The sequence below is a fragment of the Ruditapes philippinarum genome, unplaced genomic scaffold, assembly GCF_026571515.1.
Source record: "Ruditapes philippinarum isolate M1 unplaced genomic scaffold, ASM2657151v2 ctg6909_1_1_1_1, whole genome shotgun sequence".
Taxonomy (NCBI): Eukaryota; Metazoa; Mollusca; class Bivalvia; order Venerida; family Veneridae; genus Ruditapes; species Ruditapes philippinarum.
This window is the reverse complement of record NW_026863658.1, coordinates 35,335-52,786: the sequence shown is the minus strand read 5'-3', so window position 1 is coordinate 52,786 and position 17,452 is coordinate 35,335. Positions and strand designations below refer to the sequence as shown.

Below are 17,452 nucleotides of genomic sequence, written 5' to 3'. Positions count from 1 at the left end.
AAGTTTATGCTTTTTACAATTTATAAGTAGAACATTTAATGCTTTAAGGCTTTTCCTATTATCTGTTCCTGATTTAAAACAAACGTGCCCGCGTAATTAAAAAACAACTCCAAGGTAATTAAAATTACTAACAATTTCGAGTTTTTCACCATTATACAAAAATTCCTCATTAGATAACAACCCACCACGTTTTCTAAAAACCATTGCTTTAGTTTATCAATATTAACATTCAGACTCCATTTTTCACAATATGAATAGAGAAGATTTAAACTTTTGTTAATCTGTTCTGGTGATCACCCAAAATTACCATGTCATCACAGCAAAAAGTAGAAGCATAAAGTATAATATCATTTAATTGAAGTCCACTGTTTATATCCTGCTCTAAGAATAACTCGACGTCATCAATAAAAACAGAGAAACATTATCGGTGAAATTACCTCCCCTTGACGGAGAAACCTACAGCAATATTAAAAAAAATCAGAAAATAACAATTACAATGTTTTTATACAAGATTTAACCTTATCGTAACATATCTCTAACAAATACGTAGCAATTTACCTCTAATACCAAATATTATATAACTTGAGCCATAGCATTTTCTGTAAATACTATCAAAGGCCTTTTTTTGAAATCCACAAATACACAGTATAGACACTTTTTTCTCATTTAGGTATTTTTGAATAACAGACAATAAATATACAGGGCATCTACAGTTGAATTCCCTTTCCGAAAAACCAAAACTGTGCATCAGACAACAAGTTATTTGTTCACAAAATATCCATAATCCTTTTATTTAAAATCATTGTAAATGATTTAGACAAGCAACTAACTAGTGTAATACCTCTATAGTTATTAACATTATTTTACGTCTCCCTTTTTATGCAGTGGGATAATAACACCCTCAGTCCAGGATTTGGGGAAAAAACCACTATCTAATATACAATTAAAAATATCGCAAATATGACACCCTAATATATCAATAGATTCAATGAAGTATTCATTTAAAAGAAAAATCATTCCCAGGAGATTTATTCCTTTTCAATGTTTTAACAGCCGCTGTAATTTCTTCAATAGTAAAATGCCTATCTAAAATTTCATCACCATTGTCAGTATAATTAAAATCATACATTGTTTCAAAATTTTCAGATTCATCATTTGTTGACTGAAAAATGTCGTTTCCAATAGACGAAAAGTATTCAAAAAATTCATCCACTGAAATATTATTCTTAGAACCATAGTAACCTAAAAATGTACTTTCACACCTTATTTCATACAATAACCTTATAATGACAGTTGTTGACACCTTGTTAAATCAAGTGTCATGCCTAAGAGCATTCAAACAAATATGAGATCTTAGAAGGGGTTGACTTTAAAATCAATGGTCTCAATAGTGAGTTCAAAAAAAGAATAAATCAAAGAATTTTGACTGAACTTGGTGGTCTCAAAAGTGGATAACCTGGGTGGTCTTAATTCTGTAGAATGTAACTTTTGAAATAAAGATAAGAAAATTCCAGTTTTTTAAAAAGTGGTCTTAATAGCGGGGTGGTCTTAAATCTGATTTGGTCATAAGTAGGGATTCTACTGCAGTTAAGTATATGATAAAACATTGATTTCTGAAAATCGATAAAAACTTTGTTTTCAAAAAGACTGTAAACTGTATGCTTTAAATCCATATTACATATATGTTGTTAGATTTTGCTTCCCCATCATTGATTGATAGACATTTTTGTGTCGCATTGAATAGGGCAACATAGCGGTTAACTTAATGGGTGTTGGCGGCGTTCCCTTTGGCTTGTTGGGAGCATCACTCAGTCACTATATGTCGGATTGACTCCAAACTTGCTTTGAATGCATGCTTCTTTCAATGACCCAAAGTGCAGTGCACGAGAATCATTACTCTGCACTTCTTAATTTTTGAGTTATTGGCCTTAGTTAATTTTCATACTTTATTTTTGTCCAGACCATTTTCCCTAAACTATAAAAGCTATGGACTTGAAGCTTCATAGAATGATAGATCTTATTAAGGAGAAGTGCATTGCACAAAAAACGGTACTCTGCATTTCAATTTTTTTAGTTATTGCCCTTTGTTAATTTTCATACTTTATTTTTGTCCGGGCCATTTCTCATGAATATAAAAGCTATGGACTGGAAACTTCATGGGATGATAGATCTCAATGAGATTAAGTGCAGTGTTTAAAAAATCTGTACTCTATCCTTCATGATTTTTTAGTTATTGCCCTTTGTTAATTTTCATACTTTATTTTGTGCGGGCCATTTCTCATAAACTATAAAAGCTATGAACATGAACTTTCATAGGATGATATATCTCATTGACATAAAGTGCAGTGCACAAAAACCAGTACTCTGTACTCCATGATTTTTTAGTTATTGCCCTTTGTTAATTTACTTACTTTATTTTTGTCCCGCAATTTCACCTAAACTATAAAAGCAAAGGACTTGAAACTTTATAGGATGATAGATCGCTTTGAAAAGTGCAGTGCACAAGAAATAAAAAAAGATTCTTTTGTCTCAAAATTATGTAATTTATTTTTTGAATGATTTTCGTTTATATTCCTACATTATCTTGTTTTATTATATGAGAGTAGTTGAATGAGCTGTTCCACACAGGGATGGATGAATTTCTTTATGCAAGTCATATCAAAGTGTGTTATTTACAAGAAATATGCAACAGTAAAAACTGTTTACAGTGACCTTCGATGGGAGAAAAGAAAAAAGGTCATTATAGACAGGGAGTCACTGTGGACAGTCTCTACATGATTAGGATATATGAACATATCATACCAATATTTTGTTGAAAAGCAGGATAGTACCATACTTAGGGTTTAATTGTATTTTTTATTGATATTTAACATACCAAATATCATTTATAAAAAAACAAGACAGCATTAAAATTGCATGTATAATTGGTTAAGATTATAAACTACACCATTACATTAGTATTTAAAAGTTACATATTGATTAAAAATGTAATTTATATTGATAAATCTGTTTGTAAAAAAATGTTAAATTTCAATTTTACAAATGGGATGTTACTGTAAAGGCATTTAATTTTGTATAATCAGCCTTTTTACTTTACGGAGTTCAATGTATTAATATAACATTAGATACAAATCTTCACATAATTTCTACAGATAAGTGCTCCGAAAAAATGTTTAACAATCGAGGTTTCTAACATAACCACACCTTTAAGACGTTGGGCATTGTTTATCTTTACTCGCCAAAACACCGCAGCAATTATGTATATGCAGAGGTCTTTAATCATTCAATAGGCGAAAATTGATTGAATTTGTCGCCATTTTGTGTAATTTGTGTAATTGTCAACAAACAGCCACAGTGTATTAGCGTGTCGCCGATTGGTCAAATATTGACGAATCAGACGTATCTACGGCAGTTTGCATTGACTCAATGCAAACTGCCGTAGATACGTCTGATTCGTCAATATTTCAAAAAGAATATGATATTTAAATAGTATAAATGTTGCTGTCTGTATCTAACTTGTAGTTATTCCAACTTTCTTTTACTGTCCTGCTTTTGTCATTTTCACTTTTTTTGTCGTAACTTTTATGTCCTTGCATTTATCAGTACAGATAGAAGTATACAAATATGAATCTTTGCGGCATTGTTTCTCCTCCTTACATTTAGTGACATCAAATAACAGTATAAAGCATCTCCAGCTCTACCTTCTTGTTCCATGCATTTTCCAAGAATATTTAGAGCTGTTTCCCGATGTCCAAGATTTGGTTCTTCTTTTATGGTACTGATAAGTTTGAAGAGGGCGGCTTGTTTCAGGTCATGTCTTCCTAAATGGCTGTAAACTTTGTATCGTAGAAAGTAGAGGTACGGGAGGGAATCCACCACAGCAAAATCCATCCACTCATCATTTTTTGTACGAAACATTCTGTCCTCTTGTGTAGATCTAAAAATTTCATATCTGAGTTCAATTGGTACACAGTGAATTTCACATGGCAGAAATTTAACACATGATGCTGTTGTATACTGTAAGACTTCTTCATTATAATTGTCACATAATTGGCAAAATCCTTGTTTAAATAATTTTTTCTCAAATTGATAACAAAAACAGACAGGCTTAACAATTTGTAGATCATATCTACTTTCAATCTCACTGAGTACTAGGTCAGTTTTTTGTATTTTTTGAACGCAGTATAAGATTGAAGCTAATTTAAGTTTACTTGATGCAACATCTGTATTCAGACCAAGTGAGATGAGTTTGAGGGCATCGGCTGATACAGTGTTGTACTGACAAATGTTGCATGAAGCCAGTACAGATCCAAGTGTTGTACAATACAATGGTAACAGAAGAAGACTGGCTGTCTTATCCAATCCTTCATATTGACAGTAGAATGCTTTTAATATATAGTTTTTTAATTTTTCTACAGCTTCATTAGGACTACTGTCCTTAAGAAGATTACAAGTTTCTGTTAGTGTGAAAGATTTTCCGAGATCCAGATCTAATAATAGACCTTCTGAAATAAAGTCACTTGCCTTGATTGAAGATAAGTCATTAAATTTGGCATGAAGCCTGAAACCAAGATAATCACATTTAATGCCAAGTAGTGCCACTCCTTCACTGTTGATAATATTGTTGAGTATTTCCAGGATATATGGTTTCACAGCAGGTGAAATTTTTCCCCTCATTAAATTGTTCCTGGGTATGATAAAATGTGGACAATTTTCATTAATGATATTTGTGTACAGGAGATATAAACACTGTGTTAGACAAGAAAGTAAGTTATTTTTTCTCCAGATGTTAGAATGTGTATTTGCAATACAGTGGAATACTACAGTTTTACACATGTAACTGGATATCACATCTTGAAAGAATGGAGTAATATATGCTTTTAAAATCACTTTCATTAAGACATAACAGCGAATCTGTGTAATATTCAGGTTGAACATTAAACACCTTTCTGCTAAAGATGTTGATATTCTCCATTCAAGGTGCTCATGCTTACTGCCTTGACATCCAACGCAAACAACAAAGCATCCCGTTCTGCTGCAATATTGTTGCATTTCAGCAGATGGCCATTGACCTTCATATTGTTGATCCAACCATTGTCTAGCTTGTTGCGGCCATGTTGTACAATGTAGAGCAAACACTTTATCTAAATCTTTGTAGCCTGGTTGTCCTTTTAGTACACCTGCTGGCCCATGTATTTCACTGTCGCTATTACAAATATATACAACAGAATTCTTTAAAAATAATTTTCCTGTTCTGTCTTTGAAGAAGTATTGATCAGAATCACCATTAGCAGAAAGCGGTACATCATCTCTCAGACGTTGAAGTAAACAATACCCAGGAGATACAGAATTATCTTGAATCATCAAGAGATTAAGTACACCAGGTATCCAGTCACTCCAGTCTTGTATCACATTTATTGTTTTATTGTACGCAAGTTGATCTATGTCTGAGTCCATTTCATTTGTAGTTGTACCTTCTGATTGACTCCCAAAAATGTGCATTAACACTGCTTTCTCATCAAGTATTTGGTTATTTATATTCCATAGTGATTCTATCAGAAGCCATGTTCTTCTCCTCTTCAGTATCATTCTCTCATCAACACCTATATCAGCCAGAACCTCTGATAATGTCATTGACACAATCTGGGTGTAATTTGGTACTTGATACATTCTGAAAGTATCAATAATGTTCATTTCTAACATATTCAATTTCTTTACTTCTTCTTCTGATTTTCTTATCTAAGATAACCATTATCAGATTAATATTGTTTTTTTTTTGTTAAATTGTCAATTTTCCTTAAAATATAGAAATTTTTTTAAAAATAAGTTGTTATCATCATCATCATCATCATCATCATCATGGTTATCAAATTTTGTTATTTTATGAGAAATGTATATAGAATTTTTATTTGGTGAAAAATGATTTATACTGTTTAATTTTATACACCCTATGATTCGAAAATCTCAATCAAATCCAAAACTTTGACTTTTTAATCAACACTAGTCAGTTTTTGACAAAATTTCCCAAATTTTCTTTAATCAATTACAAAACTTGACCTCTTTTTGAAATAAAAACTTGTCAGTAGTATCGAGAAATCATTAAATTTTACCTTTATATTATACCTTTATGTTTATATCTGCTGCAGATTTAAGATCCTGAAGTCACAAGTATTTTAAAGAAAAACAAAACATTTGAGAAGTTTCCAAGTTGCTAACAACAATGAGAGTAATTTGGTTTTCCTGGATTTGTTTTTAACTTCCTCTTTCTCTTTTAATCTTAAGAAGATAACTCTGTTGAGCAGTTATTTCATATCTGACATTTGTTGTCTCCCTTTGTTGAAAAAATATTAGGACAAGATAAAGATAAACTATACTATGTTCATGCTTCATGTATGCTTCTTGTATGTGTAAAGGGACTCCACTGAGTTTTTTTTTGTCATACCAGACTGAAATATTTTTTGAAGATTAATGTTCCATTTCATGTAGGTCTAGACCATTAACTTTTGTTAAAAAAATCAGATCATTGTCTCAGTTTGTTTTTCCAGAAAAGTTATTATTATTGTGAACAGTGACACAAAACTGTTACTAAGTTACTACACTTTTCACTCAAATCGAGCTAAAAATAGCACAAAAGTATGATTTTTGTGTCGCCTCTACAGAATAGTGGCGACATATAGAGATCACTTCTAGATCGTTTGTCTGTCAGCCTGTCTGTACAAACATATAGATATTAAGGGGGCTATGGGAACAATAGGTAACTGTAAATTTCTTTTGATGCTATTCATTCAGTAAGCTCTTATGTGGCCATTTTTTATGTGGCTAAAAGAACAAAATAGAGAATAAATAAGTAACCACTTGGATACCAAACTTTGAGCACGTTCGTCTGTTCGTCACAAAACTTTTATGGACTACACCTCAGAAACTACTGGTGCAATTTCATCCAAACTTTACAGGAATTATCAGTACCAAGTTAAGTTGTGCATATCTTGGGCATTTTCTGGTTCAATGATTTTTGTCAGGGTTGTGGCTCTTTAATAATTATTATTTTAAAGTTTGTCAGGACTACTCTTCTTTTACCAGTAATACAATTTTAATTAAACTTTTACAGTTTTGATCTGTAGCTCAAGTACATGTCCAAATTACACAGATTTTCAGGTTGAATAATATTTGGTCGAATAATGGCCCTTGAATATAAAAGGTGGTTTTTTTGTTGGCAGCTACATAGAAGCTTGTCCGGACTACTTATCAGAACTACAGGTTCAATTTCAACTATACAGGAATGATCTGGAAATATGTATGACCCTTAGATATAAATGGCATTTTGCCCTGTTAATAATTTATGTGTCTTCTGCTACACAGTAGCTCGACCATGCAATTAACTATCATGAGGCGACATATGTAATCACAGATCGCTCTTGTTGAAATATAGCCTTCACACTTGAATGTTCTTAACATTCAAGGTCAAATTTTAAAAATTCATGAAATTTCAATGCAGTTTCGTTAGTTATAAACACATGTCATAGAGGCATTTATGTTTTCTGAACACACATTTTATTTCTATGTTGATGAGTAATCCAGTCAATGAATTTAAGATTTTCAATTTACTAGCCCAAATTTCCAGTTTTGAATTTATTCTACTCTATATTTAACTAAATTTTCTTAAATTTTTCACTGGCTGAACTAATTTTCACCGGCCATGGTCCACCGGGCCAGTGCTAAATTCGATGACTGGTAATCTCCAAAGTTATTGAACAAATTAAGGGCAGGCAGCTTTAAAATGATAGTTCATAATGATATACCATAGAATCTTTATATTGCATTAATAGACTAAGAAAGAATAGACTATTTTCATAACTAATGCAAAGAAAAAAATCGCCATATTGATAAAATACAGAATTTTCCTGCAAATTTGAAATATATTGAAATTTTCTGCAAATTTGAAATATACTGAACTTTCCTGCAAATTGGAAATTCCAAAAAAGCTTCTGACCTTTTTGTGTCGCCTTGAAAAGGCGACATATAGGGGTTACTTTTGTCGGCGGTGTTGGCAGCGGTGTTGGCGTCGGCGGTGTTGTTGTCGGCGTCCCCTAAAGCTTGTCCGGGCAAAGCTCAGTCACTATAAGTTGGATTGACTTCAAACTTGGTATGCATGCTTCTTTCAATAACCCGAAGTGCAGTGCACAAGAAATAGTTATCTGCACTTCTAAATTTTTGAGTTATTGCCCTTTGTAAATTTTCATACTTTGATTTTGTCCGGGCCATTTCTCTTCAACTACAATAGGTATATGGACTTGAAACTTAATAGGATGATAAATGACGATAAAAGTGCAGTGCACAAAAACCGGTACTCTTCACTTCTTATTATCCCCCGCCGATGGAATCGGGAGGGGGATATAGTTTTGGCGTTGTCCGTCCGTCCGTCCGTCCGTCCGTCCATCCGTCCGAATTTCGTTTCCGGAGTAGTTCTCTGCAACTACTGGCTGGAATTCAACGAAACTTTATGGGAATCATCAATATCAAGAGGAGATGCGCATATCGTCAGCTTGTTCCGATCAGACCCTGTAAATAAGAGTTATGGCCCTTGATAAGTTATGTAGTATGCATATAGAGTAAAAATTGTTTCCGCACTACTTCTCTGCAACTACTGCCTAGAATTCAACGAAACTTTATGGGAACTTTCAATACCTAGAGGAGATGCGCATATCGTCAGCTTGGTCCGGTCAGACACTTAAACTCAGAGTTATGGCCCTTGATTAGTTATGCAGTATGCATATGGAGTAACAATTGTTTCCGCGCTACTTCTCTGCAACTACTGGCTGGAATTCAATGAAACTTTATGGGAACTTTCAATACCAAGAGGAGATGCGCATATCGTTGCCTTGTTCCGGTCAGACACTTTAACTCAGAGTTATGGCCCTTGATAAGTTATGCAGTATGCATATAGAGAAAAAAATGTTTCTGCGCTACTTCTCTGCAACTCATGGCTGGAATTCAACGAAAAACTTTATGGGAACCTTCAATATCAAGAGGAGATGCGCATATCGTCGCCTTGTTCCGGTCAGACACTTAAACTCAGAGTTATGACCCTTGATTAGTTATGCAGTATGCATATAGAGCAAATATCGTTACCGTGCTACTTCTCTGCAACTACTGGCTGGATATCAATGAAACTTTATGAGAACCTTCAATACCAACAGAAGATGCGCATATCATTGCCTTGTTGGGGTCAGACACTTTAACACAGAGTTATGGCCCTTGATTAGTTATGCAGTATCCATATAGAAAAATATTTGTTTCCTCACTACTTCTCTGCAACTACTGGCTGGAATTCAATGAAACTTTATTGGAACCTTCAATACCAAGAGGAGATGCGCATATTGTCGCCTTGTTCGGGTCAGACATTTTAACTTAGAGTTATGACCCTTGATAACTTATACAACCAGAGCAATAATCGTTTCCGTGCTACTTCTCTGTAACTACTGGCTGGAATTCAATGAAACTTTATGGGATACTAAGAGGAGATTGCATATAGTCGCCTTGTTCCGGTCAGATACTTATAACTCAGATTTATGGCCCTTTATTAGTTATGTAGTATGCATACATCTCATTGGCATTTCCAGATATTACTATTTAAAACAAAGTTATGGCTTTGTTATTGCCCTGAATATTTATCAAGTTCAAAGAATATTACTGTTTATGCCATGATTAATATAGAAATAAAGCCTTATGTCTTCAGTTGTTGTGTTAATAATAACCAGTACTCGGCGGGGGATATAAATTCAACGAATTTGCTTGTTTTTTGAGTTATTGCCCTTTGTTAATTTCCATACTTTATTTTTTGTCCGGGCCATTTCTCCGAAAGTATAAAAGCTATGAACTTGAAACTTCATGAAATGATAAATCTCATTAAGGAGAAGTGCAGTGCACAAGAACCTGTACTTTGCATTTCTTATTTTTTGAGTTTTTGCCCTTTGTTAATTTTCTTACTTTATTTTTGTCCTGGTCATTTCTCCTCAAGTATGAAATCTATGGACATGAAAATTCATAGGATGATAGATCTCATTAAGAAAAAGTGCAGTGTACAAAAACCGGTACTCTGCATTTCTTAATTTTGAGTTATTACCCTTTATTAATTTTCATATGTTATTTTTGTCCAGGCCATTTCTCATAAATTATAAAAGATATGGACTTGAAACTTCATAGAATGATAGATCTTATTGATAAAAGTGCAGTGCACAGAAACTGCTGCTCTGCACTTCTTATTTTTTGAATATTGCCCTTTGTAAATTTTCATATTTCATTTTTGTCCTGGCCATTTCTTTTAAACTATATTGTTCACAAGGCGACACATCCGACTCGCAGAGTTCTAGTATTTTCTTGTATTGAAAAATAAAACAGTATGTGTTTATGTATTTTCATGGCTGTTATTGAATTTGCTTGATTGTTTCTGTGCCGTTGAAAAATAAACCAATGCACATATGATCATATCTCTACCTTCCTTGTATGTATAGAAACCCAGAGTTATCATGCATTTAAAGCACTGGCTGCATCTTTCCTCTGCTAAATTTATGTAATGGACTTGAATAACATTTAATTTGGAATTTTTATAGAGATTCTCATACCAGTTGATGTAGGTCTATACCAATAACTTGTTTGCAAAAATTTATTTTGTTCACTCTGTTTTACTAGAATAATCATTGTTATTGTGTAATATGCATTGAAACTGAAAAACATTGATTTGACTTTTAATTTCAAAAGTTTCCAAGATTATTGCATTTGTAATCATTTTAAAAGGATTTTTTCCTTTTTTATGCCACCGCAGCATCTGCGATGCGGTGGCATATAGCGATTCACCTGTGTGTGTGTTTGTTTGTGTGTGTGTGTGTTATATAGATTATATAGTGAACTTAAAAAATCTTCTTGTGAAAAACCACTTGTCCAATTTCAACCAAACTTGGCAGGATTGATCCTTGGGTGAAGGGCTTCCAAAGTTGTTCAAAGAATTTCATTCCATGCAGAAATCTGGTTGCCATGGCAACCAAAAGGAATTATAAGAATAAATTTAAAAAATCTTCTTGTAAAGACCCAAAAGGCCTAGAGCTTAGATATTTTGCATAAGGCATTGTCTGGTAGACCTCTACCGAGATTGTTCAAATTATAACCCTGGGGTCAAAATCGGCCCCGCCCCGGGGGTCATTGATTTTCACTATATGTACATATAGTAAAAACTTAAAATACCTTCTTGTAAAGACCCAAAAGGCCTAGAGCTTAGATATTTTGCATAAGGCATTGTCTGGTAGACCTCTACCAAGATTAATCAAATTTTAACCCTGGGGTCAAAATCGGCCCCGCCCCGGGGGTCATTGATTTTCACTATATGTACATATAGTAAAAACTTAAAATAACTTCTTGTAAAGACCCAAAAGGCCTAGAGCTTAGATATTTTGCATAAGGCATTGTCTGATAGACCCTTACCAAGATTGTTCAAATTATAGCCCTGGGGTCAAAATCGGCCCCGCCCCGGGGGTCATTGATTTTCACTATATGTACATAAAGTAAAAACTTAAAATACCTTCTTGTAAAGACCCAAAAGGCTGTGAGCTTAGATATTTTGCATAAGGCATTGTCTGGTAGACCTCTACTCAGATTGTTCAAATTATAGCCCTGGGGTCAAAATCGGCCCTGCCCCGGGGGTCATTGGTTTTCCTTATATGTATATAGTAAAAACTTTATAGTAAAATAATTTCTTCTAGCAAATGCTAGAGGTTAGATATTTTGCATGAAACATTGTGAAGTGAACTTCTAGCAAGATTGTTCAAATTATAGCCCTGGGGTCAAAATTGCCCCTGCCCCGGGGTCATTGATTTTCAATATATACATATAGTAAAAAATAAAAAAATCTTATTGTCTGAAGGTACAAGGCTTAGAGCTTGAATATTTGTTAAATGATATCATCTATAGGTACTCTACCAAAGTTGTTCAAATTTTGCCTCTTGTGTCAAAATAAGACCCGCCCCATGGGCCATAGGTTTTCCTTATATGTATATAGTAAAAACTTAAAAAATCATCTTCTCTAAATTTACAAAGGCTAGAGTTAAGATATTTTGCATGAAACATTATGTAGTGAACCTCTAGCAAGATTGTACACATTATAGCCCTGGGGTCAAAATTGGCCCCACCCAAGGAGTCATTGATTTTCACTAAGTACATATAGTAAAAAAAAAAGAAATATTTTTGTCTGAAGGTACAAGGCATAGAGCTTTGATGTTTGCTCTATAATATATTCTATGGGTTCTCTACTAAAGTTGTTTTAATTATGCCCCTAGTGTTAAAATTGGCCCTGCCCAGGGGCAGTGATTCTCATTATGTTCACATAGTAAAAACAGAAAATAAAACAAATCTTTTCTGAATAGGAGAAAGCTACAGCTTAGATATTTGACTTGAAATGTTGTTTGGTGGACCTGTATCAAGATTGTTTTGAATTAAACCCTTGGGTCCAAAATTTTGCCTTGCCCAAGGGGACAGTGACCTACTTTCTTGTCCTTTGATGTACAGCAATGAAATTTTGACCATGTGCACAGTTTTAGTTGTAAAATTGAACTTTGATATCAGGTGAACTAGATTTTGATGATGTGACCTACTTTCTTGTCCTTTGATGTACAGCTATGAAATTTGAACCATGTGTACAGATTAAGATGTTAAGTGAACTTTGATTTCAGCTGACCTAGATTTTGACAAAGTGTCTTACTATGTTGTCCTTTGATGTAGTCATGAAATTTAGGCTGTGTGAAATATGACCTTCAACACCAAATTCACTAGACTCAAGTGCATTGGTATATTCCTACTCTGATCTTTTGTTGAGTTAACAACAGATTTAACTAATCTGATAATAAGAATTAGATAGGTCAGGGATCTATGCATTATGACAATCTTCAAAATTGTATAGAAACAAAGAAAATCAGTCGTCAACTTAGTGCAAGAACGTAATAAGTGCTTCTTTATTTAATAGCAGTTATTGAGTTCTTGCACTAAGGTGACGAATTCTGTTCCTACACTACTATTTAGTGTTGTATTAATGCGGTGGCATAGCATTTTTCTCAAATGCAATCTTGTTTTTCACTGGGGAAAATCTTTCAAATTGTGGCTCAGATATGAGAAAGTGGGTGCTTTAAAATACTGGTCTGAAATTGAACATAATTTTTATGCTGTCTATAGGAGATTTCTTTTGTATACTAGATCATCGGCTTGTTTCATTTCTATAAATAACAGTTTCCTCACCCCTTAAACTATTTTCAGGGCAAGCAGCTGATGTCATGTAGTTTGGGGGATCATGTGCTGGGAGTTGGTCAGGTATTTGATATTTTACATCCATTCCTTTTTAAATTTGTGAATTGGACTGGTCCACCTTTGAATGTGGAACTGTTCATTTATAATATTACGGATTTTAAGGTGATACTGATCAGAATACTCATAATGAAATAATGAATGAAAGTGTCTTTCCAATATAATATTTGTATTGTTTTGCAACCTGTATTAATTAATAACATCTTAGTATATGTAATTTGTAAGGTCTATGCAATAATTAAACTTGTTGTTTCGTAGATTTTTGAGACATAAGGTATAGAGCAGATTCAGTTGTAAAATTGCTAAGTGCTGAATGATTAACTCAATAATATGAGAACAAATTATCACCTTAGTGCAGTAACGGAATAAGTCATAAATTTAATGAGAATTAATCAGTTATTGCACTAAGGTGACAATATAATATTAATATTGTACTTTTATTAAAAGTTTTATTCAATAATAGACAGTAAAACTTTTATTAATATTATAAATGTATGCAAAATTTGAGAGTACAAAAATGTAATAAGTTACCAAAAAAAAAAAAATGTTATTGTTTATTTAATTTCTTTATTTCCAGAACAAAATCTCCAATTTAACATTTAATTTTAAAAGAAGAACTTGATTTATTCTCTTACAGTTAATTGATGTTCAATGGAAAGTGGGCATGGCAATGAGCTCGGACACATGTAGACAGTTAAACTCCCCATTTGTGACCTTGACCTTGACAGTAGCAGACGCAGGGGGAAATCTCAAAACACATCCACTAGAACTTACGATGGACCAATTTAGGGTAAGTTGAGGTAGGCAAAAAGCTGGGTGTCCTGGATACATGATGCATCTATCATAGTTTGTTGAAAATCTTTGTTTTCATTCGGTGTATGAATGTAAGGATTTATTATATTTTGCATAATTGTATAATTGAATGTTATACCATAGTGACATAAGCTAAAAGTATTTGTCTACTATCACTAAATCAATTGATTTTTTATTTAACAAAAACTTTGCAAGTAGAATAGTTGAAACTACGGTTTTGAGATGTTTTGGCAATGCTTACAATTTTCTGTTTTGACTAAATATCAAATCCAAAGTAGATAAAATTTCCTTTGTACTAAGCAGTGATAAGAAGTTTTTCATGTTTTTATGATTTTTAGAGGGCAATAAATCACCTTTTACCCCTCATTTCCACTTGTATATTTCTCAGAACAATCTATTTCCCTTAAAGAAAACGGTTCTTTGATTGAGAACAAAAAGAAGTACTAATAATATTAATAATCTTGCAAAATGTAAAAATTGTCTTACATCAGAACTTTTGAGTACAGTACTTGATTTTCAAGCACATGCTTATATTCAAGATTAGGTGGATGATGTTAGTGTAATTTTAATAGGGCATTTAAAATTCTATAATTTTTTATCTTCAGAATTTTACCAATCAGTTGAAGGAAATAGGAAAAGTGCTGGAAATGGTCTGAACAAGAGCAGTAGGAACAAAAAGAAGGAATATCTATCACTTAGAAGAATACAGAACTAGTAATCTCTATATCCCAGAAGACTGCATTATGTTTAAACTTAGACAGTATATGAGACCGAATAATGTATCATTTACAATATTACGACAGTCAGTGATGTCGGCATAGCCAGGAAAATAAATGAACATATTGAAGAGTATTATACTGTATTTCGATTGATTTAGAAACGTCATGACTGAAGTAATGCAGAGGGGCACCTAAGGTCCATGCTAAAAAATTCACATGACCTATATCAGTGCTGGTATGATTTGAAACCGAATCTGAAGATATATGTGAACTTTTCTGAAGCTTGTATTATCACTAATCTTTATTACAGTTAATCTTGTATAACAATACTTTTCTTCTCTTCACTAACTGCAATAGATCAATTGATAAGGTGCACAAGTGTCTGACCAGCTTTGTATACACAATAAGCCAGAGCATTTCAAGGCAAAACATCACAACAATTTGAGGCTTCATATTTTAAACTTTATTAAACTGAAAGTAGTATACATGTAGATATTTATTATTGTATGTCTAATAAAAAGAGTATAAATTGCTTGAAGTTTTATAGTTTTTGTATGGATAAAATTTCCACTTAAATCAAATGACAACTGACATTTTTCAGACTGTCAGAGTATGTATGCTTTTTATGCTGAGTTCAAGAACTTGGCACTTGGCAGTCTACATCAACGGCCTTCCTGGATAACTCATCAGTAATGACCAATTTCATCTAAAGTGACAGACTAAATAAAACATGATTTCTAGCCTGTTACATTTAATCCTGTCTGGAATTATCTATCATTAGTTACCAGCTACACTTGTAGCAAGAGTACATGATCATTGAATTAAAAGATCGTTCATTGTATGATTCTATAACTATATCTCTACAATAAAATGTAAATAAGTATGTCTGACTGTTAGGGATCGCTATTAACATTATTTTAGGACATTGTTTGTTCAAATAAAAGCCATTTATTTTTCCCTATATATATATAGAAAAAAACTTAGAAAATCTTCTTTTGAAAAAACAAAACAGCTACAGCTTGGATATTAAGCGTGAAACATTTGCTAGTGAGGGTCTACCAGCATTGTTCAAATGAAAGCCCTGGGTGCAAAATTGGCTCTGTCCCTGGGGCTCATTGATTTTTCTTATATGTATGTTTTAAAAAATTAAAAAAATCTGCTTTCAAACCCCAAAGAGCTAGATATTAGATATTAAGCCTGAAAGAATTCCCAATTGGTGTCTACCAAGTTTGTTCCAATAAAAGCCCGAGGATTAAAATTGGCCTGCCCTGGGGGTCATTGATTTTCCTTATATGAATATAGTGGAAAACTAAAAAATCCTCTGAACAAACACAAAGAGCGAAAACTTAGATATTTAGCATGAGATATCTTCTAGTGAGTGTCTACCAAGTTTGTTCAAATAAAAGCCCTAGGGTGCAAAATTGGCCCCGTCCCAGGGGATCGTTGATATTGCTTATATGTACATGTATATAGGAAAAAAAATATTTATATAAAAAAAAAACAAATAGCTAGAGCTTAGATATAGAATGAAACATCTTCTGTGTCTACCAAGTTTGTTCAAATAAATATCCTGGGGTTAAAATTTGCCTGTCCAGGGGTTCATTGATTTTCCTTATATGAATATAGTAAAAACTAAAAAAACATCTTCTTAAAAAGACAAATAGCTAGAACTTAGATATTAAGCATGAAATAGCTTTTAGTGAGTGTCTACAAAGTTTGTTCAAATAAAAGCCCTGGGGTCAAAATTGGGACCGCCCAAGGGGTCATTGATTTGCTTTTATGTACATGTATTTAGAAAAAAAATCTTCTTTTAAAAACACAAGTAGCTAGAGCTTAGATATATAGAATGAAACATCTTCTAATGGGTGTCTACCAAGTTTGTTCAAATAAACATCTGGGGACAAAATTTGCCCCATCCCGGGCAGTCATTGATTTTCCTTATATGTATATAGTAAAAATTTAAAGAATCTTCTTTTAAAAGAACTGAAAGTGCTAGAGCTTTGGTATTTGGCATTTAAAATCTTCTAATGGATGTCTACCAAGTTCATTCAAATAAAAATCCTGGGGTCAAAAAGTGGCCCTGCCCGAATGGGTTATTGATTTTCTTTTTTACCGGTATGTATATTGTAAAAACTTGAATAAAATCTAAATTGGCCTGTAGGGGTCATTCATTTTCCTTATATGTACACATCTTTTGGAAGTAATGTTTTACTTTAGCAATAGCAACCAGTAAATGTTTTTACAGATGCAGTATTATGGCATGTACTTCAAATCACATTTGGTTCTCTTTTGCAGTCATGCACATGAAGTTTATACTATATGAATATTCAAAGAAGAATGGGGTTCATAATTCTTCTCACCCTGGAGTTGGCATAACACTTTGGTTACAGTTATAACTTGTTACTTTTTCAACATCATATCAAACACCAAAGATATTTGCAAGTTATTTCTCACACACACACACATATTTGAGATCATAATAGGAGTTAACCCTCTAATGCGCATGACTCTGGCATGCATTTTAACTTAATTATGGATTGCCCTTTGTGAACATAAAATAAGATTCTTTTGTCTCA

At 33.1% G+C, this 17,452-nt stretch overlaps 2 protein-coding genes across 4 annotated transcripts in view; one reads left to right on the top strand and one right to left on the bottom strand.

Annotated features, from left to right (window-relative positions):
• Window positions 1-17,452, top strand: part of LOC132722868 (COMM domain-containing protein 6-like) — a 43,022-nt gene that overhangs the window by 9,958 nt on the left and 15,612 nt on the right. The window contains exons 6-8 of one of the 3 annotated variants that reach the window (XM_060707454.1): window positions 13,297-13,350; window positions 13,982-14,144; window positions 14,763-15,373. In XM_060707454.1, coding sequence (XP_060563437.1) covers window positions 13,297-13,350; window positions 13,982-14,143 — 216 coding nt within the window. In that variant the 3' untranslated portion in view covers window position 14,144; window positions 14,763-15,373. Of the gene's footprint in view, window positions 1-13,296; window positions 13,351-13,981; window positions 14,145-14,762; window positions 15,374-17,452 lie in introns of those variants that run through there. The other 2 variants (XM_060707452.1, XM_060707453.1) reach the window with 2 other exon arrangements.
• Window positions 2,625-5,670, bottom strand: LOC132722875 (uncharacterized). The gene has a single exon (XM_060707459.1). It carries the CDS (start codon window positions 5,668-5,670, stop codon window positions 3,583-3,585), a length of 2,088 nt encoding a protein of 695 aa, XP_060563442.1. The 3' UTR covers window positions 2,625-3,582.

Excerpts from the sequence above, each read along its gene's own strand:
- LOC132722875 (XM_060707459.1), bottom strand. The coding sequence starts at position 5,670 with ATGTATCAAGTACCAAATTACACCCAGATTGTGTCAATGACATTATCA.